General features: G+C 30.7%; 2 protein-coding genes across 3 annotated transcripts in view; one reads left to right on the forward strand and one right to left on the reverse strand.

Annotated features, from left to right (window-relative positions):
- Nucleotides 1-15,112: 15,112 nt before the first annotated feature.
- Nucleotides 15,113-23,177, reverse strand: LOC113399680 (nuclear RNA export factor 1). The gene is made up of 10 exons (XM_026638865.2): nt 22,902-23,177; nt 22,076-22,666; nt 21,768-21,958; nt 21,447-21,556; nt 19,058-19,094; nt 18,243-18,490; nt 17,650-17,818; nt 17,145-17,309; nt 16,789-16,943; nt 15,113-15,462 (listed from the first exon to the last, which is right to left on the reverse strand). The coding sequence occupies exons 1-10, from the start codon at nt 22,951-22,953 to the stop codon at nt 15,363-15,365; spliced, it is 1,818 nt and encodes a 605-aa protein (XP_026494650.1). The 5' UTR covers nt 22,954-23,177; the 3' UTR covers nt 15,113-15,362.
- A 1,005-nt stretch (nt 23,178-24,182) lies between these two features.
- The window catches only part of Mnb (minibrain), a 109,202-nt gene continuing 106,519 nt past the window's right edge, over nt 24,183-26,865 (forward strand). The window contains exon 1 of one of the 2 annotated variants that reach the window (XM_026638867.2): nt 24,183-25,258. In XM_026638867.2, the coding sequence (XP_026494652.2) occupies nt 25,195-25,258 (64 nt within the window). In that variant the 5' untranslated portion in view covers nt 24,183-25,194. The remainder of the gene's footprint in view (nt 25,259-26,865) is intronic. The other variant, XM_026638869.2, reaches the window with a different exon arrangement.

Consider the following 26,865-nt stretch of genomic DNA (forward strand, 5'->3'; position numbering starts at 1 on the left):
AAACTAAAGATCTAAGCTCTGAAATAACTGAATAATGGCATTACCAACACGTAATCAGCCTCACCATTAAGTGATCTGAGAAATAAATACACAATTTAATCTAAAATACACAAGTGGTTTGGATCACATGATGTTGGTATTAATAGTCTGATTACAGTTTAAGAATTTCTCTTACTAATCTGTATACTTAAAAGATTTGATATTTTAACACGAATTGCTGTGAGCGATAAACATTCAAACATTACATTAACAGTCTGTAAATTTCCCACTGCTGGGCTTAGGCCTCCTCTCCTTTTGAGGAGAAGGTTTGGAGCGTATTAAACCACGCTGCCCCAGTGCGGGTTCGTGGATACACATGTACCAGAATTACGTTGAAATTAGACACATCCCGGTTTCCTCACGATGTTTTCCTTTATCGCTGAGCACGAGATTAATTATAAACACAAATTAAGCACATGCAAATTCAGTGGTGCTTGCTTGTTCTAACCAGTGGGCCATCTGGGCTCTATGTTGCGATCACGATCACGCAAAACAAACTTTTTTGTATGTAGAGTAATAGCTTGTTAACGTCGCACTGTTGGGCTAATGTAAGGCCCACTCTTCAATTGAAGATAGGGTTTGGAGTTAAAGTACATGATGTTAGAAACCGAAATTGTCAAGGTAAATGTCGTGATATTTGCAAATGTTGTCCTGAAGAACTTATCTTTCAGATTTATGGTATCGTTAAAAAGATATATAATTTTAAAAATAGAAAGAAAATGGTAAATTCAGATTCACTCGTCAATCTAGGCTCTTAGAATTATTTAATAAAAGTAAATCTTCAATATATTTTCTTTTATTTAATAATAACTTTAAATATAGAACCTTCTTTATCCTTAGACGAAAGAAAGTAGTCGATATTCTTCTTTTGAATTTTATCAGGGTTTGACGATTTGAATGTAATGGATTTTGTGCACTGAACGCGATACTAAGAACCTCAAGTGTTTGCTATCGTATTATGAGCATGGATTCCATAACCTACTATTATCTTTCTAACTTTAGTAAGTATTTCTAATCTCATACTATCTTAAGGTGATAAAATTGTAAGTAATTTTTTTTTTTATTGGTGTCTATAATTTGGTTTCAATATAATAACGTGTAGATTTATGAAATAACATGAAAAATATATATTTTTGATAATCATCTAATTAATTACGAATTTGGATGTAGTGTTACCATATTTTACTTGAAGCTTGATCTTACTTATATTAGGTATTAAATAGAATTAATTCCTGTATAAAAATGAAGTATTATTTATAATTTATTGGTGCAATGATTACATAAAACGTATAACAGCCGTCAGCCAATGAGACGAGAAGTTCGAGTTATTAATACTAATAGCTATATTTATAAACATTGTTAAGCGTGTGTTACTTTATACAATGATATTTCACTTACAGACAACTTAATTTTTATATTTGAGGTAGACCAACTGGCAAACGACCAGCTGATGGTTAGTACTGTTGTAGTTTACACAACAATAGTAACTGACCGTACAATATTTAATAGGTGGGAGATACCTATCAGTTAGTAAATTGATATTGATGTTAATTTGATATTCCAAAGACATAGCAATGTCAAAAAAGTCACCACTAAATATCATTTATGTATACATAAAGAAAAACTCCGCCCGATTTTTTTGATTATAGAAAGTTCTTGTACGAGAGTTCTGTTTTTAACGACTAAACCGACTGGCCACCTTCACAGTAGGAAGTGGATTTATTATAGGGATTTTTTGGAGGTATTTGTGAAATGAAACGGCGATGCTAAGTAACAGCATTATTGAATGATTTTATCTAAACATAGATTGCTTTTCTTTATCGTATAAAGTACTAAGTACTCCAACTAAAATTAAAAATTAAAGGTTTGTATGTTTGAATGTTTGTTACTCAAAAACGGCTGGACGGATTTGCATGAAATTTAGATTAGAGATAGCAAGTCTTCCCAATTTTGTAATAATAAACTATCCATATACTACGAAAAGTCTGTACAGAATTCCAGTGCAAAAATGACTTAACTATTCTTAACTATTTCTGCATTTCAATTTACGAGTATTTTATATACTTATTAGGATAGGTAATATTTCGACACCTTAATAATAAACCTCCATAATACACTGCATATCTTCTGTGCCAATAATTAGATTTAAAAAAAAATACATAATTGAACGGACCTTCTCGAACTCCTTTAATTTTCTAAATAAGTTCTCAATTTTCTATAAAAACAAAAGCTAATTTCGCACGAAGTTACGAAGCAAAGTCTATCTTGGACACAGTTGTTATATTAATATAAACGCATAAGCTGCATGGAATATCGTTTCTCACGTGAAACTGCCTAACATTCTGGTCGCCTGGATCTGACTAGTTCACCAATTGCCACTAACTCAGTGAGATGATCCAATTGTCGCTAACAATCTCAACGAGACAAGAAAATTGTACTGTCTCTTGACATAAAAAAAACTTCCTCGATACGATCACGAATCTAAAGATTTAAGTAACAAAGTGGGTCAATTTGATCCAATGAATGAAAATGCGTCGCATTGCTCAGTTTTATTTTTAACATCAGTGATCAATCATGGTATGGTTGTTATGTGCTTAAAAATGGAATGTGTGGTGTGACCATGTAAATGAAACGCAACAATGAAAAGAGGTTTTTTAATTATGAATTAATCCTAAGTATGTATTGTTTATTATATTAAATAAACGAATGTAATGTTTATTTTTTTATAATGACTACCTAAATATGCGAATTAAAAAAATTATAATTGGATCATTAATTATGAAGAATTACCATTTATAAATAAACAAATACCTATTTATAATATTAGTATAGTTTAGTATATTTAATTTTTGGGAATAATTGTAAAAATGATTTTTGCTTGCGTCACACATCATTCCATAAATAATAGAGCTAAAAAAAAAAGAGTCAATTCGAAAAACAAACAAAGACTATTTCCTTTAATAATTCCACAGTTTTTTTTTTGTCATTGAAGGAAATGTAATTATGTGTAACAGATTAACAAATTCACTTCGGAAGGCGATTTCGTCAAATGTAAGTCACATTTCCGCGCGCGGAATCACGCAACCCAGCTGTTCACAATAACGTAAAATAATTCGCATCGCTTCCGTACGTGTCCGTTATCTAGTTGCACCGATCAATTAATATTCGAAAGCGTAGTAAAAAGTATTACCGTTTTTCTAGAGCTTTTGCAATTAAAACGACAACATGCGTTTGCTGGGTTATTCACCTGTAAAATAGATTGATATAGTAAAATAGATAAACAGTGATACGGCTTCCTTTGGCATATGTCTATCTGGTATAAATGTTAGGATTATATCAAATCTTTAAAAAGTAGTAAAGTTGTCTATGTTTAAATATGATTGTTTCGATTAGTTGATAGATTTTGTGTGGAATTAGAATTTTCATATATATTTTTTTGTAAATGTAAAGGTCTTGTATTCCGTTTGTTAAAAAGTATTCGTTAGGCTCAGTGCTATCAGAAACAAGGAATTTTATTTCATATAATATCTTTTAAATAGTTTTTTTAAATGAATGTTTTGTTTGTTTTTTTTTTTCAAAAATATGAGTATTTACTCATATACCTCATTTTACCTGTACGGTCCAGTAGATTCGACGAAAATAAACTGTGACCGACGGACAGGCCGTCTTCATTCACGATACTGAGTTACTTACTTCACTGCAAAGCTCTATATATATATATATATATATATATATATATATAATAAAAAGAAAGAAGTAGGAAATTGCTTGCCAAAAAACAAAATAAAGATAAAAGGTAAAGGCCCGCTGGTTTATAGATATCTGCGGTATAGTTTTTACCACCGACACCTAAATAAAAAGTTAACATTTAAATTTAGTGATATTTATCGCTTCAAGCGATTATGTGAAGAAATATTGTCGCTGTTATAAATTGCATAGATTTCAAGTTGAGTTGAATAGGTTTACGATATTGTTATAAAGCTACATTTCTATTAACATTTGGCATTGAAGAACATTTACGAAATAGTTTATTTCAACCGAGAATGGCTAAATTGATTAATTAAATCCAAGTAACTTCATAGCATGATCTACTTCATATGTTTTCATCATATGTACACAATCGTTCAGTCTTGAAGTTCAAATCATGGAAAGCGATGGGAAATAGATGACCGCGCGGATACCGCGCTATTATGCCGTATCCACGCGGTCATCTCACACCGTAAACAGACTACATCTATATTTTATATATTTACAAAGAAATAATATTCTGAGTCCTAAACCATTACATATATCAATTTCTTTTAGATAAAGATTAATCTGGTTTACTTAATTGTAAATCCGCCAGGTTAAGACCTCTTCTGTCCTCTCCTTGAACCGATTTTAAGATTTTTTCAAGGTGGGTTGGTGGACACATATTTAGCGACTTTTAATTGCTAGACATGCAGGATTCCTCACGATGTTTTTCATCACCATTGAGCAAGATATTCATTATAAACACAAATTAAGCACATCGAACTTCAATGCGGCATGCGTTCAAATCTGGGCAGATTTGAACTTGCAACCTTCTATGAAGATTAATATTTTGTTATTACTAAGCCATCTTGGTCAAACCTAATCATAATTTACTGTCGCTTATATAAATAGGGGGGCCATTGAAAATAAGATTGACTGAATGGTAATTGACATAGATTTTAATACAGAACCGTAAATTACGTTAAGGATAAAAAATAATAGAAAAATGCATTACAAGCAGTGGCCCGAATATTGCTGAGATATGAAAAACTTAACTTTCATACGTCATATTTCATAGAAACAATCCTTAAGTCTCGTAAATAAATGTATAATATGCAAATCTTAATTACATAATAAAATAATATATTTTGAGATATATTCAAATTATGCAAATTATAATTCTCAATTCATATTTAATTGTTTTAATTATACATCGCACACAATTACGCAATGATTTTGAAATGTGTTCAACTTTTTTCTAAATGTACCAAAGTGGGAGGTACCTAAATTAAAAAATAAATTTGGAAATTAATACTCAAATAAAGAACAGACAATCATTCTAACAATACAATCACTTATACAGTCTCAGATATTGTTAGTAACGTGTTACCTTTGTAATTGTACCATAAGTGACCCAACAACACGTTTTAGACAATACAAACTCAAAACAAAACCGTAAAAGGGTTAATGCACATCGAACAATACTGACCTCAAACGGCGGCCGATGTGTTCCGCTTGCGTTATACCGTTACACTATACATTCACAACAAACAATTAGTTATAACTCGAATCAGCACTAAAACAACAACAAAAGAAAACAAGAAATCAAAACAAAAGAAATCCAAGATCGTGGTACGTCCGGCGACCACTGGTTGCGAACAGCGACTACAACTAACATCACATCGGCGGTACTCAGATAAGTGAATCAAGATAATGCTAGGTACAGAGTAAAAGCAAGTGCTATAAAGTCGTGCGCACATTACACACGGCGAAAGCGTTATGTTACACACGCGTGTAATTCAAATAACGAGCCAATCTTTGCTTAGCTACGTGTAATTAAGATTTTTATATTATAATATACATACTGTTTGTTAAGATATTTTGTAATTAACTACATCGTTTAGTTTTTGTTTGTGATTATAGATATATCAGATTGTGGTTAAATAATAAGGTAATTATTGTTTATGACGTAAAACATATTTAAATCTGAAACAGCTAACACGAATATATATATATTTATTATAGACAGACATTTATATCTCGTGAGCCACATCGTTCTATTGTACTTTGAAGTATTTTCTAAGTTTTTCTAATACTTTTAATTTATTTTAATATTCTAACTTTTCAAAAACAACGATATTTCTTATTTAATAACAAAAATCAAAGGAAAATCCAAAAAGAGTCTCGCTGTATTTTAAACATCCCTAGTACCAATAAATCATAAGAAGTTTTTAATTAATTTTATCAAAAAATACGTAGGCTATAATTGCATTTAAATAAAGTCCATAAAACACAGTACAGAAGTAATACTTCTTTTACATCAGAAATGTTGCATTGACGCTAATTATTAAAAATTAACGAAGTCATTAATTAATTTAGTTATTTCCTTATTGCACGGAATAAAAAGTATTATAAATGTACACTATGCACAATTTAGGCTAAAACTGCACTACAGTATTAGAATGTCACGGAATATTTTCTCTGTGCAACGCTGAGCGCGGTCGATGACTTGTTTACCAGCCGTGAAAAATGTTCTCAACTATTATACCGCCTTTACAAACAATTTTAAAGGTACGTGTTTGAAGATATTTTGTACTTATTCTTTATTTCTGACATCATAATGTAAAAATGCTAATGACATAAATGATTATACTCATGAATATGTAAAGTGTCAGGTTCGATTCATCTCATCTCATCTCTTAGCCGAAGGACGTCCACTGCTGGACATAGGCCCCAAAAATCGCCACAACGACCGGTCTTATGCAGCCCGTAACCAGCGACTTATTAGTGTTCAGTTATTTCCGCTGGTACTCTTGATACAATTTTGTTTTTTCGATTTTGATACGATTTTCATTGTAGCATTTTTTATGCGGCTAAATAAATTAGTAGAGAATACTGTTATGCCTGTATGAGTTACTTTATTATTGTATATTTATATTGCTTTACAGGTGCATCCCGTTTATAATGTTTATAAAAATATTATGTTGATAAGGAAAGTGTGATTTGTTTGTTTGTTTTTCGATTGAAATGTAGATTATTATTTCAATAATATTTACTTACATATATCTGAATTTTTAAATAAAAATATCACGCAGTAAAACCTAAAATGATGCTTATATGTATTATGAAACATTTCACGAAACCGAAAATCGTTCTACAATTTTTAAAAAAATATCGCGAAACTACGTTATTTGCCTACGTTTAGTTTGCTTGGAAAGTTAACTTAATCAACGCATAATATGAAGAAATTACGAACATTAGAATGTATATAATTACATGTATATAATTAGATTGTGTCGCCAAAAAACGTCTTGGTCATTAAATACATGAGTGCCGGAGCTGCCGGCCATTGATAAATTACCAAAATTTTGATTAATATTTCAAGTGACTTTAATTACAATTTGAATATATTTTTGTCTAAGTTTTCAATGTTTATCTTAAAAAAATATACTGTTGATAATTTTTTATAGTTTTTTTATATAGTCTTAATGTCAAAAAAATGCGGCCATTTTTACTCCTTGGGCTACCCCCATCTATCTGGGCTACTAATATTATAAATGCGAAAGTAAACGGTCTGTCTGTCTGTTTGCCTGTTACGCTTTCACGGCTAAACCACTAAACCGAATTTGATGGAGTTTAGTATGATGGAAGTTTGAACACCAAGAATATACTTTTTTATAACTAAAACCTACAACCTAACTCGCAAGCAGGACGATAACTAGATATATATTATTTTAAAAGGCTTATACGCCTAATATAATTTCAGACAATAAGTGGCAGTATTAACTTAAAAGTACAGAAGTGGTAATCATTTAAATTCGCAATAAATTAACGAATCGTTACGCTTTATTATAACACCGCGTAATTAGATCTAATCTTAATTACTTTTACTAGAAAGTTGATAAAGTATAAGAAAGTACGATTAATTACTTAACCGTATCAACTGTAACAATAAAATGGTTTGTTGATACTTAATAACATAACCTCATACTAGTGCCTACTTAGTACTAACAAATATACTAATATTATAATACTAGTGTGTCTACCGCGAAACTTGGCGTTTATTCAAAATATTTTTTAGGAATTTCGAAACAGGTTTTGTTTTGATTTTATTTTAAACTGCAAGTCAATCATCTACCTTTGGCGCCAAAATGATGAAACCTGTTTTAAATGAAATTTTTAATATCAAACAGTATACATTACTTCAGTTAGTATTGGAGTTTGTCGAAAACAATTTACTTTAATTTTACTCCCTAACCGGCCAGTAACTTTTTCAAAATAAATGCTTTGATAATTCGTAACAATTTAGTAAGATGCCATCAAGAATGCTCTTTAATTTTCTGCACATCTACGACTGCAGCTCTTCAAAATGAGACCATAACTGTTTCTTTTTATTTGCAGCTACTGCCTCATAATCATTGGGACAAAAATCGGCTTACGCTATTAATATATAAGATTGAGGTAAGTTCATTTGTTATTTTCTCAATTTACGCAAAAACTTGAGGCTGCCAAAACTATAAACAATGCATTTAAACCTTTATAGACGTAACACATAAAATATGTAGATCTTCAAATTGTTTACATAAAATGCGATGGAATATTATACATCTTTAATAAATAATTCACATTAAAAGTTTGTACGCTAAAAAAATTGGTTAATATATTTTGTTAATTTGACACGCAGTACATATCCAATACTTATCAAAATACAATAATAAGTACTCACCTTAACTTTAAACCTTTTCTGTAATACGTCAGGTACGAACTAGAATACTAGTTACTACAAATGGTAATATGAGCTACCCAATGGTAAGTGGTCAACACTGCAAATAGATATTGACACCGTAATAAATTTTAAACATTACTTACATCACCTACACGCCACCAAACTTGGAAACTAAGATGTTATGGCTAGTGCACACGTGACGCGTAATCGTCGGGAACAACGACCGACGTCACGAGCGTGGGAGTCACGGTCACCGTCTCACCCCTGAGGAGAATTCGGTTGAACCATGAGCAGAGCACAGCAAGAGACGGGCAGCACATGCGTAATTTTGAACCGATTATACAGCCTGTCCAAGCAGTGCGGGACACGACCACTTCGATAGTTTTAGTACCCACTAAATAATTTCACAAAACCTAGATTAAATATAGAAACATTTTTTTATGTCTTGGGCTTTTGCTGTTCTGCTTTAAAAAGGGAAAAATTCTAGTAATATAATTGAGTCAGTTTATAAAAATTGTCAAAATGATATTAAATCGAAACCTGACTTTATTGAATTGAAATAAGGATCAGTATCCGTCTCCGTGAAAATGGACATAATCGTAACCCTTCTCGGCTACGATAACGTCAATTCCGAGAATTATATTAAGTAATTAATAATTCTTCGGGGGGATTTCCAGCTTCAGTTTTACAGGAAAAACGACCGGACAAAATATTTAATGTATAATATAAATAAGTGTACAGATTTTAATGTATACGAACCCTTTAAAAAGTATTATCATCATTATATACCTAGAATAAAACAAAGTCGCTTCCCGCTGTCTGTCGCTATGTATGCTTAGATCTTTAAAATTATATAACGGATTTTAATGTAATTTTTTTAATAGATAGATTGATTCAAGAGGAAGGTTTATATGTATAATACATACACAATATAGTACAGAAGCACTGATAATTTTAGAGGTTTCTAAAGTGATGTCGTAAATAAACACATTTTTAACGCTTAAATTGCAAACGCTGGCTGAACCCTACAAGATAGATCAAAATAATGTACAACAGTATTGTACACCTTAAAATGGTCTTCAAAAAATTCCGCGATTGTATGTATCTATCTCTTAGGGATTACCCACATTGCACCCGTGCGAAACCGGGTCGGGTCGCTGGTAAATAATAAAACATTCCGAAAATATATTTTAAATATTACTGGCTAAAAAGTGTAAATAACTGCAGTAATAAAAGAAAAAAATCAATGTACTTAAAACAAGGGAGTTGTATTTTAATACCTAGTTTATTATAAATTAAAAACTCAAAATCTTTATTCAATATAAAGCTTTACACATTATTTACTACCTACAATTAATTCAATGAAGTCATTACAATACAATTATACAGTATTAATGGTGCATTACATCATCGTATAATTAATCTGTCAATTTTTCTATAAAAAGATCGCTGCTTTTTTTGTAACACGTATCACAAATTTGTATCTACGATTACATAAAGGTTTTAGAGGTTTTACACTAAACATTATCATCTTGACATAGTATAAAACAAAGTCGCTTCCCGCCGTCTGTACGCTAGGATTTATTAATCAACGCTCAATTTTAATGCGGTTTTCATCAATAAACAGAGTGATTGAAGAAGAAATCTTATAATATGTACCTTTCCTACCCGGAAAATATAAGATTTTTTTTTTAATTTGCTCTTCAATCTAAAACTTGTAGCGCCAAAGGCCATTGAGTTTCTAAATTGTTGATAAGATTTTAAGGTTAGAATTATAAGATTAGTTTTTAGCCAATATCTCAAGAACGGAGCAAATTCGCATGATGGGAATGGTACCGGGGGATAGGGAGAATAGAAAACCCACCCAATTACTAAACCGCAACCATATAAATATTTTTATTTACATGAGAGTCCCTATTCTATGAATGGAAGGTATTAGCCGGTGTCATTCAGGAGGCTGCTCGAACGACGCCCTTTAGTAAAGTGTCTAGGCTGTCAATTAAATGGCTTTTTTTTAACCAAATTGCAACATATACATATATATCTATATAATCTACCTACAGTAATATTATAAATGCATGAGTTAGAAATTCGGTAAGAAGCAATCTTGAACCACAAGAAAGGATATAGGCTTCTTTTTTATACTTAACACTTGACAATCGCAGACTCATTACACGTAGGGGAAAGCCGCGAGCGAAAATGAATTGCAAATAGTGTGTTGTATTTTAAATAAGACTTTTTAGTCTTAAAATACTTTAGTAACCGTGTAGCATCATGATCAGACGTTAATTGTTATTTGTAAATAGAAACAATATATATTTAGATAATTAATTCTGTGTTTTACGACAATAAAAAAAAACATTCATCTTTATCGTCATAATTATTATCTACGTAAATGTATGATGTATGTTTTTACCGTCGAAATCGAAAATACGTTTTTGTAATTAATTATTTGTAATATAAAATATAAGCCTTATAATAACGATAACCAAACATTGAAGATAACTTCGTTTATATTGTCAATGTATGTATATATTAGGTATATGTGGTCGTCCGAATAGGAGTCATATATGTAAGGGTATACTACTTAAATAATTATGTATTTTAAACGCAATTTATTATAAGAATTGATAACATTAAGTGCTTAAATATAAATGTATTTTTATATGGTTACTAGCCGTGTACCTACTTCGGAGTCCAGTAACGTTGGTATTTTACATAAAAAAGCGTAAACGAATTTCTTGTTACTAATTTAAAAATTAACGAACTTCCATATGTATCACTCTAATGATGAATTTACTTAAAAGTCGTTGTAGAAACCTTAATAACTATTTCCATAGTTCATCCTCAAGAATCAACCTAATAGGTCAGGAATTTTCAAAAAAAAAATGTATTTCTATATTTTACTTATCAAAACCGGAAATACCAATTTACACATTTCTAACATCAGAAATGACGAATGTTCATTCAAAATTGCATACTTCATATACTTCATATATATATATATATATATATATATGTATATATATATATAGATGAATTTTGGAAAATTATTAGTCACGAACGTTCCTTAAGGAATTCCTATTCAAATTATCTTATATTATATTAGACCCACCGGTTTAGATTGTGCATTGTATCAGTCAGTCATTCAGTATTCACATAGGGAAATTGTTACTTTTGGTGTTTGATTAAAATAACGTTCATTTAAAATGTAATTTATTCGTTACATTAATAAACAATGATTTCGTTACCAACTTTTCAATTTTTATCAAAGTAATTTTAATTCATTGTTATAAAATTCCACAATCACGAAGTCATCTTACTTCGAATAGAGTTATCATAAGTCAACAAGACCGTGTGCAGCGTGGAATATTTTCAAAGAGTAGTTTCAGCGAAATGTTAATTGTACCAGCTGATTAAAACCTATTCGTACGAACAAAGAAAACATTATATTACTGTTTTTTAGCAATTTTATTATGAAAATGAAAAGTTACTATTTTAAATTTATTTAAATTGGAAAAAAATAATAAAATCACATTAGTCACTCTAGTCAGTCAAAATAGACCGAAGTGATGATACGCCTAGACGCCAGGTCTCGAATTCTTAATTTTGAATCAATTAATTCACCGAAAGATAAAGGTAATAAGTTTTGAGACTGACCCATGAATGGAATTCTGCAGCCATATAAGAGCCGCCAGATATAGAATCTAAGATCAAAAGACCCCCGTGAATTTAATAACGCTGACATAACTTTAAGTGACAGATCAAAGGCACACTAGATTTTTCTAAAAAACCTCGTGTAAATTTAAAAAATAATCCCTGTTACATATGATCTCTTGTTTTCAAGTTATTCAATGACGTAATATAATATTTTGCTTATTATATTTCGGATTTATAAATCCGCAAAAAATGCAATTAAGCCCTTTGAAACGACTTGAGAGCATTACCGTCTTTACCATAAGCGCACACAGGGTACGTGCCCAGGGCCCACATCCTGAGGGGCTCCTTTAGAACCAAGAATTCCTCTCACACGTTGACTGCTATGTATATTTCAAAATTGCCATATTTGTATAAAGTAAGTAATATATTGATCAAAATGCTAGTGACGATAGTTGATATTAAAAGTCGAAAGCTGTTATATAGACGTGCCATAAGATTGTACCACCAATCAGATTCCTAAGAATTTACGAAAATGACTGCATCGTTTATTTGAAACTAAACTACCAAGTATTAGCTTGGCTATAAGCAAATTATTTCTACATGGTAGAGGAATTTTTAAAATTAAAAATAAATTGTTTCATTGTAATTTTGTTAGACATTTAATTTTAGTAAATATCTAGCACAGGGGATGCTAGATATTTACTAAAATTAAATTTCCCATGGACCCCAACATGGCTGGAGAAGGCTCTGCTTGAGAGTACATAATAAGATTAAATAACAAAAGAAAACGAATACTAATTTATTTGTGGCATTAAAGAAGACAGCCATTTCATACTCAGCCGCAATCAGCTCAATCGGATTAACTGCCTCACATCTTGAAATGGTTTTTAGTAGTTTTAAAGTGGCGCGATCATTCACAGACCTGAGACCCTCTTTAATTCTGATCATATCATTCGTAGTTCGGACGAAAACGATTTATTAATACGAACAATGTTTACAACTTAGTTTTTTATTTAACAATATAACTATTTTACTAACGCACAATATTTATTTTATAAGCAATTGACGTCATTATTACACCTTGTACTGTTTTGAAACGAGTTTCGTTAGGTATTTCATAACAAGTTGTAACACAATAGTTACAAATACGTTTTAAACAAACAATAATTGAAATCATATAAAAGAAACATAGAAATAAATAACAAATGAACGTATATTGAATAAAAGTAAAATGAGAGCTTGTTAATAAATAATTACTGGGCTAAAGCTCCCTCTTCATAAGCAGTGACTTCGGACCTTTTTCGCCACGCTAATCCTGTGCGGGTTTGGTGAGACACATGCAGAATTTCTACCAACATTTAAAGAGTGAGAAAGATGAAACATCCATATTTAAGTGCAATTAGGTTCATGAAAACTCAGTAATTTTTATGGGTTGGTATTATATTTAATAATCATTGGGAAAGTTACTTGGTACAGGCATACATTACTAATGAGATTCTTTAAAAAAATATTAAAAACTCAGAACCAAATGGCTTACATTCTAAAATTAATATATGCAGACACTGCATTCATATTTTTATAAATCAAATATAATATATAAAATAACGATACATTAAGTATTTTTCATATTTTGATATTTTATCTAAAAATATCTGAAGCACACCATGCGAGTACTCAGAACGTTACTCTACTTTAATATTAACAACTTAAATATTTTATAACATTCAATGACGTTTTCATACGACATTTAAATAAAACAAATTAATTTAAAAATAAAACTTTATTTTCTTAACTCGTAATCATTCTAGGAAATTAGAAGTCATACCTAAACACAACCCCAATACAATGCAGGACTGAGCCATCCTTCAGCCACGGCCAAGTAAAGCACCGTGACGACACCATGATACTATCGATAACAAGACGGCTAGCCCACAAGGAACTCTCCAAGGGGATCCGCCGTCTATTCCGAGGCGAGTTTCACTCACGCCATAATTATACCATGAGTTTAAACAACCAAGTGTCAAAAATATGTCAACGGATACCACGCAACCGGCCATTTTAGGACTAACGCTCTTGAATTAACCTGCGCCTTTTAAACCCAGACCCCACAGCGAACATATGATTGACTTAATCTATTTTTATTTCTAAAACGAAATTAGAGGTCTACATTTCTCTTTGTCAAATCGAAAAAAAAAGTAACACATTTTAAGAAGTATGAATTTTACAGTACACACGGTACATTGAAATAACACAAAAAATAATAACTTCCGTTTCTTTGATCTACTATAATATTTTCACTTTTATGATATTTTTACAATTTGTAAAAGATTTATCAAATTATTTTATTTCTTAAGTTTTAACAACAATTTCCTAACTATTATTAGTCCAATAGACAATTATTAAATTCATACATCGATACATACATCATATTTACAAACAAAAAATTATTAGTGCGAACTGCGAAAACTAATTCGATTCTATTCATAGTAAATAGTAATCGCAGTCAGTACTATAAATGTTTCCCATTTTTTTGTCTTAATTTGGTATGAGTGTAGAATATAACAATCATAAACTTTTGAGTCAATAAGCAGCGTTTGATCAAACATTTGTTTTAAGATGTTTTATCTTCAAACCCTGCTCTCACAATTTCATATATTTTTTTTCAAACTATTAATAATTGGTGTATTCTTAAGTCTGTAATAATAATAAATAAATAATTGGAATTACATTACAAAGTAAAAGTAAAATTATACAAATTTTACTTTACATAATGTTTCATAATTCTTTTATACATTTACAATTTAACAATGTTACATGCAAATGCTGGAAGTAATATCATATAATATTAGTATCATTACACAATATAATTATAATAAACCAAAAAAAAATGTATCATCATCTAACTAATGAATAAATTGTATACAATAATATTATTTTTAGTTTTGTATGTTTAACTTTACTGTCAATAATTCACTCATACCAAAATTTTTGAGATATTAATTTCGGAAATATTATTAGTTTTTTTTTATTAATTTTACCAGCCATTTATTTTTTTGGCGGTTTTTAATCTTTTTTTTTTATTTTAGACTCTTTACATGTTGTTCCTCTTCTGTCTTCTTAATCTTAATCAAAACAAGAATATTTTGATTGAATTTATAAAATAGTTTTTTTTAACAAAGGCACTGCCCAGATAAAGTCAATTTGTTCACTTCACAAAGGCCTCAGGTGGTATTTTGCCTTCTGATTGTAGTTGGTTAAAGATGAACAATGCTCGCTGATAGTCCCAACCAGTTTCTTGTAAACAACTGTAAGAGGAAACAGAATAAGTATAACAAATATTTTAAATACAGCACAAACAACTTAAGTACTTGTTATGTTGTTGAATGGTAGACAGATAGATATTATAAACCTTTATCTCTATATAATGTCACACCCGCAAATATCTTAATTGTAACTTAGCTACTGAAATGTTTATGTATCTAAATTTTATTTTAAATTTGTATTAAGTAAGTAAGTTGAGTAAATAAGTAATTTTTTTTACATTGGATATTATTTTAAATCAATTTTGTGGGAATTTTAAAGAATAAATTCCTAATTTTTATACATTTTCGGAAAGCTAAGTAAACAATTATGTTTTTAAAATTATCTGCATTTTTTCAGGCATATTTGAGGGAAAAATATGCCGTCCCGCATTTTTAAATTTGGACTGATAATTATTCTTTAAATATTGAAAAATATCCAGTGTTTAATCGTTTTTATAAATCAGAAAAAAAAATTAGATTTTAATTATTTTATTTTAATGAATTTTTGAAGTTGCAATTTTGGTTGATTGCATATGGGGGTTAAAATTATCGCAAATAGTCACCCCTATCCTACCTCCTAACGGGAATACGTCGAATTACCAATAACCTATATAAAAAATCTATCACTTTATTCGCCCAACCTAAGATTTAAATATGGGACTGGGATCTGGATCTATTTTTTTCCATTACAGCTATATTAGCAGTGATTATATAAGTACAATAAATGTTTAAAAGCAAAGCAAATAAATAATATTTGTGTGCACTATGTGTTTGACTAGACTTATATTTATCACCATTTAAAATAGTCATTTTTTTTTTTATAACTTGTCAACAACTTTATTAAACACACACTACTATCAAACAATCTCAAAGTCTAGCATTTCTGTATTGAAGTATAAAATATAAATCAGTATAGGTAGAACAGGTACCTAAGACCTTATAGTGTGGAGCACAATGACTTGCAATGTCTTTCACCACATACGATCTGGTAGCCATTTGAATATAATAATACTTTCAAAGTAAAAGAATCTCCATCATATAAGCAAACCATTCAATCTAGTGTATCTTTCTCACGTGGTACTAGTATACGATAATAAAATACCTAATCTCAGTATTGTCTTTTCATTGTTTATTTATCCTCATAAATGAACATGTTCTTATTAATATTAATTCCATGAATGTTAAAGTTTGTATTTTAATAAGTATTCATTTATGAATCAAATGTATTTCATTTAAGCTAAATACATAGGCAAACTATTTTGCTCATCAGCTCAATGCTCATCTGCACATACCCTCGTCCTAAAGTACTGTTAACTGAGTTTGACTCACTTGATGCTCCAGTGCTCGTTCATGCCCGTGTGCTGGCTCAGAGTGGCCAGAATGGCTCGCTGCGTTTCGTCATGAGCGGGCGCGGGGGCGGGAGCAGGCGCGGAGGCGGGGCCGGGCCCGGCCACACCCACCGCTGAGGAACTCGACGTATCCTCCTGAACAAAAAAAATGTTGAATGCAAAGACCAAAATAACAACTAATGTTGTCTATTGTGGTATTTATGATTGCGTATATAAATGTTGAAGTAATATAAGTGACTGTAAAAGCTTTAATGTCTCAACCTTTTTAAAGACAATTGTACTTTTTTTTTTAAACATTACTAGATCTTTCAGTATATTTTTGGATAAGTATCTTACCTGTTCCCTTGTAGTGTTAGAGATAAAGAGCATGTCATTTGTGATAGAGAAGCCTCCAGCACTGTTGGGTACTATGACAAATGTCCGGTGGAAGGATCGTGAAGGGTTGCCGGCTACAGTTGTCTCTTTATACACTCCATTCATTGTAAGAACTATCATCGCTGGCTGTGAAGAAGAAGTTTATAATTTGAATACTTTCTAATTAATAAGCTAAACTGACACAATAAGTAGATATAACCACATAACCACCACTAAAATACAAATAACTCATTGCTATATTTTAGCCTATATTCACATATTTTGTTCAATTATAAAGGTTATAAATTATATTTAGTATATTTAAACTTGACAATAAAACAATAACAGTTTTATCAAATGAGCTTAGATTAAAGAATGAAGAAAATGATATGGTGATTTTGATTTTACTAAATATGAACTCAATCATGTAAAAAATATAATTTTAGCAGTAATTAATAAAAATAATTGAATACGAACAAAAACTTACCGTGAAAACGAGTAAATCCACTGCAAAACTCATTAAATCATGTTTAGTTTTGGGCAGATCTGAGAGGAATGAGACGACTTGCAATCTCCCCGTGCGTAAATATCTTCTTCTTGATTCTCTTTCTGTTATTCTTACTAAATTTCGACTGTTTGATATGTATGCGTTCAATCTATTAAAATTAATACAAGATTAATTATATTTATGTTGTGAACTTTGACAGCATTGTAGAATGTCATTTGCTACATCAAACGTATAGGCTATAGATACATATCAACTGCAAAAACCCTCACAGTACATTCTATTTTATAAACATAATACAATATTATTTATTCATTTGCAGGATAAATTCGGATGAAGAATGGGATGATGAATGGAACGATGGTGTAATACTGATGCCCTGACCGATTTCCGCCAAGGGCCAGCATCAGCACACGATTATAGTGCAAAAGTAGGTGCACAAGCACTAGTGAATTCTCTGCTCATTCTATAGAACAGCAAATCCAACTGGACCGAATAGTTTAAGCGAAGAAGCAACGGCTTTACGTTCTTTAGTCTAACGTGGCAAGCAAACTTTAGTAGATGTAAATACTAACCTATTAGTAGGTGCATTTCTGTTATCATTGCTGAGATAGTTTGCTGCCATGGACATCGTAGCAGTCTCATGGTAGGCTTCCAATAACGGTTGCCTTGACTCTGAGTCAAATATAGCAAAATACTGTGTTAGGAACTCTCTGACCAGGTCCTGGCCAGCAGGGTCTATAAGGAACGATTGCTGACTCGGAGGAAGCGTCACATCTTCTGATACGTCGAAGCCGATCGCTGGAGGAAGATCCACGCCATCCTATATAAGGAGATATTATCGTTAGCGGAGCCAAGAAAATATTATTGGAGATCGTGTTATAACAAACAATTAACAATTTGTAATAGTATTAGTGCATTGTCACCCATTATTTCTTATTATATACATATATATACCTTTTTACTTACAATTAATGCCTACAAGATAATTCTATAAGATTTTATATATTTTATTATTAGATATAATTGTGGTTTGTATTATATAGTAACTAAAGATATCTTCTGTTAAATGAATTTATGTACATGTATGTATACAAAAATGGTATGTATATTTATTTCTAAATTTTACACATTAAAATGACAAAATTGTGATATAAAATCTTTCTAACTATTTTACCATTAACTGTTACAAGTCATAATGAAATACAGAGGAGGAGATAACAATTTTGTACAGTACAAACAGTAATGGTTATATTATTCATTTAAAATAAGACTAATTTAGTACATAAACATCCAACTTATTTACCAAAACACATTTTAGAACTTTAGACAATAGCAATTATCTTTAAGCAATATACAAACAAAATAGCACCTGCCATATCCTACTTACCAATCTCACCAGTTTTGGAAATTTCTTCCGGACGTCGCTGGACATACAAACACGGCAAAGATGTTAAACAGTCTGAAACTCTTGTAAATTATTAATAACATTTACTATCAATTAATGAACAATATCTGTTTTTGAGTATGACAATCTCAGCACTGACAATGAATTATAAAAATTCAAAAACACAACAGTTATTGTCCTTTAATAATAACAAAATTATTGATATACATTATCATATGAGTGCATTTATGATCTTACCATGTTGTAGAATATAAATATTATTATGTACAGTAAGACTCAAAAATACACACTGACAATGGCTTAAATTAAATAATTTATCACACAATTTCGAACTGAACCCTAATAACCTCACACACATCATTAATATTTTAAAAATCTTCAATATATTGAACATTTGGGTGAGAAGCTTTAAAGGTTGTGGTTTGAAATTATTTAATATAATCATACATGTAAGGCCTTCATTAATCAACAAAAAAAAAAGAATGAGGATTCTCAATTTTATTATACTAATAATGATTGTATGTATACCAAAAGGATCAAGTTGTGCAGAAATGTACCAAACTACAGAAAGAGTAATAGAAATTTGTAGGCTTTAAAAGAGAAAACCATTTATTTGGATTTTTTACAGTAACTCGGTTACATAATGTTACTCATATTATTTAAAGGATATTTCATCACATTTTTTATTTCAAATAACATTGGTTTCCTTTAAACCTTAAATATACTTATTACTGTTTCCCTTGGTAGGAACATTTCTGCAAAGCATGGTCATAACATATGAAGGTTTTACATCATAGAAAGTTTTTTATTATTTTGATTTTTTTTACATAGAATGATTTGTATTATTACTAAATTATATATTCTTGAGGCTATTCTTGTATATTTTTTATCTTGTATATTTTTGAGGCTTACTGTACTATATTGTTTATTTATCTGCTATAGAAAAGCTTTGCTTGTTCAGGTTTTTTTTAAATATCATAAATATCACTTTAGCATGTGTATAAATTATTACATCTAAACATTGCTATGTAAAAATAAAATTATATTATAAAGCAATGTTAAAAATGAAAGTAAATCTTATACTTTTTATAAACTGGGATACTTTATTTACTTGATAATTTATACTCAAGCTATCAAGCATACTGACACATTGAAAAAAATATTGAATTGAATACAAGTTTATAGTATGTAAAGCAAAGGGATTCTAATGACTGTTTTATATGTAATCATAAATAAAACAATGAATATTCAATTTATTTAGTTTTTAGCTATTATTTAAAGTTTACTCAAATTTTTAAATTCATCATCAATTTTTTTTTATTGTTAATAATCTTTTGGTATAATAGCCAGATAATTACAGAAAAACCAATTTGATAACAAAAGAATATTTCAAGAATAGATTATCATATTAGTTTGTTTAGTTTCTTCAATATTAAACATCTTCCTTAAGGAAATGACAACATTTGACAATTGTTTCAAGTAAAGTATTATATATATTTTCATAGCAACACACAAGTTTTGCTATGAAAATGTATTTTGTTTTATAATTATCTGGTTTTTATTGTAACTAGTCAAATGAATAATGTCTACTATAAAGTTTTAATACTATACATACTATAAACTTTATTTAATACCAGCATGCCACGAAAAAGTAGTTCAAAGCTACACAACTGATATCTCAATGACTGAGAGTATTATGTACTAGCATATTACTTGTATACTCTACATAACTTCTACATAAACTATTTTTTTGTACTAAGCAATACTTCAATGTGTCCATCTCTAATCACCCACATAGTTATATTACAACATGTATGAGCAGAAAATTCTCCTAACTGTCAAACACATGAAATGACAGTATTGTTTAAATGGAATCTTATTTGTTTTATTTCAACACACACAATTTATCTTTAAGAATGAATACTGTTATTGCTATTGTATTTGACAATTAGATATTGAAAATAACATGCAAATAATGTTTATATGGTTTAGTATAATCCAGCACCCAGTCTATCTTGTTTGTAATGGGGCTTTGTGAACTAAAACAAATTGATAATAAAATCATTGATTAATTGCAATATAAATTGTTTGTCTTGTATTATATATTATATTTATGATAAGCTTATGAGTCTTATTTTTGATATGGTGAATACCAAATCAATTTTAATATTGTAAATCAAATTTCTTAGAATGATTGTTTAATGTATATGATTTTCAGCCTATATCTTAATTTTATTTTGTCTTCTTGGAATTACATATGCCTTCACATTATCATCTTATCAATGACTTGAAAATCTGATCATAGACAAACTTCCTTTTTGCCCATTTTGTTCATATTTCACAATGAATATGGATATAAAAATAGTATTACCTGACATAAATATCATGGTCATTGAACCTGTTCACCAGAGGATTTCCTTTAAGGTACAACTCCACGAGCTGAAGCGGCTTCAAGGGGTCGATGGAACCTAGGTATGGTATCTGAAATTAAATTACATTTTTATATGCTTTCCATGGCACAAATTGTAAACACTACCAACTACTACCAGACCCAGGGTTTGTACCCAAGACCTCGGAAACTGCCACCTTCTTATTTGGCTATTGATTTGTTAGCAAGGGCTAACAAATCAATAGCCTAATAAGAAGAAAGAAATCATGTAAGAAACATTTTAAAAAATTAAGCTTTACTTACCCTGTTGTCACCCAAGTACAAGATTTTAAGATTTTTTAATTTTGTGGACAAAATCTTCATGTGTTCAATTCCATGAAGCTTATTATCATTTAAGTTTAAAGCTTCCAAATCAGGAATATTTTCTGCCATGATCTCAATTGCTGCCAACATGATTACTGGACGGAACAGCGCACAGAATATATCGCTTAAATCTGAGAAAAAGAGATCAGTGCTAAATATCAGTAACCATTTCGTTTATTATTGGATGATCTTAAGAAAATACAATCTATAACAAAAAAAAAACCAAACTAAATCTAGCTTATAATTACCTGGATCAGAATGAAATTTTGTCAAATCCAAAGCTTTGGTTGCAGGATTATATCTTTTTGCCATAGCAAGCTTCATTTTCTCCTTCATACCGGCATCAACATTAATGTTTGGTACAGAATTCCTCACAATTACGACAAGCTTGAATCCATCGGACATAGCTATTTTTCGGTCTGCATAGAACAGTTTCTCTGCTATTTTAACATCATCAACATAGAACACTGCTGCATTTCCATTTATTTTGTAGTAATGTGGAATGAATACTTCCGGTGAGATAAAGCCCAGCAGTGCTCGTAGAACGACATCTTTGTCATGTTTTGCTCCATATGGTATTATTATCTGATACCAAGGTAACAGGCCAGGTAAAAACTTTTTCTTTGAAGCTGGTCTCGGTGCAGGTGAGCTGAGTCTTCCTCTGCCACGAAAACCTTTTCTGTTTGGACCCTGGCCGGCGGTTGCTCCCATGTCAATATCACCATCCAACAAAAGATGCGATGCATTATTCCATGAATTGAATTTGTTTTTACCTTTGTTAGTTCCAGGTTTAAAACTAACACGCCTTGTGTTATTACTTTGAATACGGTCATCGTGTTCTGTAATTTACATGTGATTTAGAATACTTACAAATTTTTACTATAAATGAATATTTAAGTTATTAATAATAGGGTAAGTATATACGACACAAAACTCAGTTTAACAATATGTTTTTCTACTGTCACAAACAAGGATGCAAAGCTGAAAGGATAAAACAGGAAATCGTTTTATCATATTTTAAAGCGCAAGACATTATTAAAACTACAATATTTACATTGACAAATAATTTCTTACCAAAGTGTTCATTAGGTTTCCAATTTCTAATCCTTCCTCCACGTTTAGGCATGTTTACAAAAAATACACGTTTAATATTGACGGAATTTTCCAGTTTGACGGAACGTGTTACGACGAACGAAGAGTATATTAAATTGTATTTAAACTTAAATAATATATGAGTGAAATTTAAAACATACAAATAACTTATATAAAATATATATTTGGATTTAATTCCTTATTCTTAATTTTCTCGTTTCGGGGACGAAACAATGGCGTCGGCAGTATACAGGTATATAGCTTATAACCAATAGCCATTAACCAATGCGAGAATACGAATAGATAAAGAATTATTGTCTATGATAAGCTCATCGAATATTTATCCAGTGTTGCACTATTATGGAACTTAAAATCAACCAAACAAAAATATAACAAAGGTTTGAAGCACAAACGTCAATTATTTTAATTTATTATATCTTATTATATGAACTTAAAACCTTTTTTATGAAGGCACATAATAAAATTTGTATTTTTAATTCAAAATTATTCCAAATAGTTTATGTTCAAATAGGTGTGTGTAATATAATTTATTTATAAGAGTGAGCCACTCCATTTGGGGAATCATTATTGTAAATGTTTATAATTTTCAATATTAATAATAGATATTTAAATGGACATTTTATTTATTAAAATTTTAATGATCATTTATTTACTTCTATCGCTTTGACATACGTTCCTATGTAAATCAATATTATATCTATATCTTAAATATATTTTGTTTGACTATTTCCATCTTTATTTTCCATTACATTACTGGTACAATACATATATATATTGTAATTGTTGTTTGAACTTTTATTTAAATGTTCTGTTTATTACTTATGCATTTTTTTGTGTCACAGTTATAAAAAACCAACATTATAAGAAATTAAACACAATAACATTTTTTATTTTAATAATTTGCAGCGTTTCTACTAAATAACATTAAAAACTACCAAGCGGATGACAATATTTTTATAGATTTCATTTGATTTGTCTTTGGTACACGCTGGTACCGTTTCGTTATACGTAGATTTTACAATCAACGACTATGAGATGTTTTTTACAACAATAAAAAATCTCCTCTTACTGATATATATAAGATCATCAATAATATTGTTAATATAAAATTACTATTTGAAACATTGTAAAACATAATATTATTGTGATTTCTGTTTAAAAATAATTATTTGCTATTACCATGTTTTAAAATGGAACGTACTGGCAACCATAGCGTTTAAAAATAAAAACGACCACAGACAAAGTTCGTGTGCTTTTCGTCGAGTCTGCCATGTTTTGTCCTACTTGTCGCGCTTGATCAACGCGTTCGCGATTTCAGTTAAAAACTATTATTTTACTGAATGTATCACGGGCTGTGTTTTGTTTACAAATAGTGTAGTTAAAGACTTTATAATTACGCTGATGTAACGTGAAGTTAATTAATTACTTTTGATACTTATGTGTATTATGGTGTAGTTCGCATTTCATCAAAATTGAAATTGTTCACGAGCTTGCTATTGCACCGTCGTGAATAGGGATTCCGCAACGATTTTAAAATCATAAAATTTTAGCTACTTTAATAATAATAAGTAAGTTAAATCCTGTGACGCAACCCACGTGCACATAATTTAACAAGCATCTCATGCACATTTGTTATTATTTTGTTCGCGGCCCGCGAGTTCGATTCGAGCCTGTAAGGATCGGATCGAAGAAGGGAAATCGTGTCGTCCGTCTTGCTCCCTCCCGTCGCCTTTCGTTCCGTTGCATTCATTCATTTTCATAAACCGAAATAGATTTTTTTCTTAAGTGTAATTGTTTTGGTGTGCGAAGAGCAGAGGATAGTGTTGGTGGTATCGGTGTGGTCTGGGCGCATTGAGCGCACACGTGACGACGGACGAGTGTTTGGGTGTCAGTCTGGTTACTGGTAGGGTTCGCGGGCGCCGGGCGCACGCTACAGTCCGCCTGCAGTGCGGAGCGCGGCGGGCAGCGAAGGTGAATCACCGCGCGGTGCCGTGTTGATCGTGCTTATTTACCCGCGAGTGCATCGTTAAGTGCGTGGAGCGGAAGTGCAAAGGCATGTGCGGCGCGGGCTGGCGCCGATGACATCGCCGTCCGAGGCGACGGCGTTTTGAGCCAGTGAGCGTGTGTTAGTTATGCCTCTTGGGTTATGAGTGTGTGACAAAGTTGTAGTGTATTGAGGACACTGGAGCCCCTAGACGGAGTTGGGCCCGCTGGGGCGGCCCTGGTGCTTCTCGGGGCTCCGCACGAAGGCAAAATGGCAGCGTGGAACCGCCACCACCATTTCAACATGCTCATGGATGAGAATGCCAAAAACAAATGTAAGTATATCACTTATGCATGTTTTTATATTATGACTACAACTGAAGGTTCAGGCTGATTTTGTCTATAGGCACAAATATAAAATGTTATTTTTGATTTAATACCCTTACTCAAATAATGCTTTGCTCTACTAAAGAAATGGAAATACTGAAGTTTTGTATAAAATAAATAGTGTCTTCTGTGACTTAATTTGGTTCATATCATGATGGTTTGGTTTGGTTTGGATGTATTAAATTACACTTTTAGAAATGACACCAACAGTCTTTTAATTCTGAGTTAATAATAAATCCCTTTCTTCCTTTGATCAGAAAATTCATAATGAATCTGGCTTGTTGATAGTACAATGAAATGTTGATATTAATGTCATGGACTGCACATTTCAAAAAATCATTTCTTACATGCAAAGCTGTAGCTTCTTTCAATTAAATTTTGTCCTCAAAATAGGTTTTATTAAGTATTAATAACTTTTTAGAAAATTTTACATAATATATAAATTAAACTTACTTATATTACTTTTAAATTGATATATTCAAGTCAAACTGTATTTTATTGATAGTTGATTAATTAAAATTTTAGCTTGGCGATTAATAGGTTGTTACTAAATTTTATATTTCAAGGCGACTTGTGAAAATTCAGTTTCATTTCAAGTATTAAAGGAACATTTTAGATTTTGTTTTTTGACACTATAGTTCTCTTAAGATGCTAATGACTGCTTGAAAAAGCATCTTGAGCTAAAGATCATAAATGCAGTAAGAGTTCCATTAATCACATACTTGGCTTGCAGTCAGCATAAGCAGGAATAAATGGATAATTAGTATGTTGTCACTTGTCATTTTAGTAAGATATTTGTGATAAATGTAAACAAAATAATATAAATCTAGAATTCATTTGCAGTTTAAATTCATAAAGAAACATGATAAATGGTATTTGTATTTACTATTACTATCCATATATGTCACATGGAGTGTGAAAATATAGCAGGGGAGGCTTTTGCTTAGCCATGGGATATTTTTATATTATTTTATATTTGAATATTATTTTCTATATTCATTTCAAAAATATATGAAAGGTATGACTTTGCAAACTGAATGACTAACTAACCTGTTCAACTTGTTTCCATACATTTTTTACTCTAAACAGATGCTCCGTGATGTTAGATAGATATTTAATGATATAGACATGATATAATTTTCCATTCCATCACCTCTAGTGACAAAACTGCAGGCTGTTTCCTGACTGTGTACATGGTTTTACATTGTTGAATGCACACAGCCCTCTCTGACCTACCTGTGGGTATTGCCCTATATCCCTTTGACCTGATTTTCCTCTGGCGTTTGATTAGGGTTGAGTTACGGTTCGTTTAGACATAACTAATTTCTATTACATGAAACTTTATGGCTTCACAGGCGCATTCCTCTCAGATTATCTTCAGAGCACGTGTTTGTAATAAACAATGACGGTAAATATGACGTAAAAACGCAGCTTGCTAATACAAAAGAATAAATTAAAATCGAAGTGGCGTAGATGCGTCTATCGATATAAGACATTGTGGGAAAAATGAAGGTACCTATGACACCGAAATGTTTTTTTTTGTTACATCGCGAAG

The sequence above is a fragment of the Vanessa tameamea genome, chromosome 15, assembly GCF_037043105.1.
Source record: "Vanessa tameamea isolate UH-Manoa-2023 chromosome 15, ilVanTame1 primary haplotype, whole genome shotgun sequence".
Taxonomy (NCBI): domain Eukaryota; kingdom Metazoa; phylum Arthropoda; class Insecta; order Lepidoptera; family Nymphalidae; genus Vanessa; species Vanessa tameamea.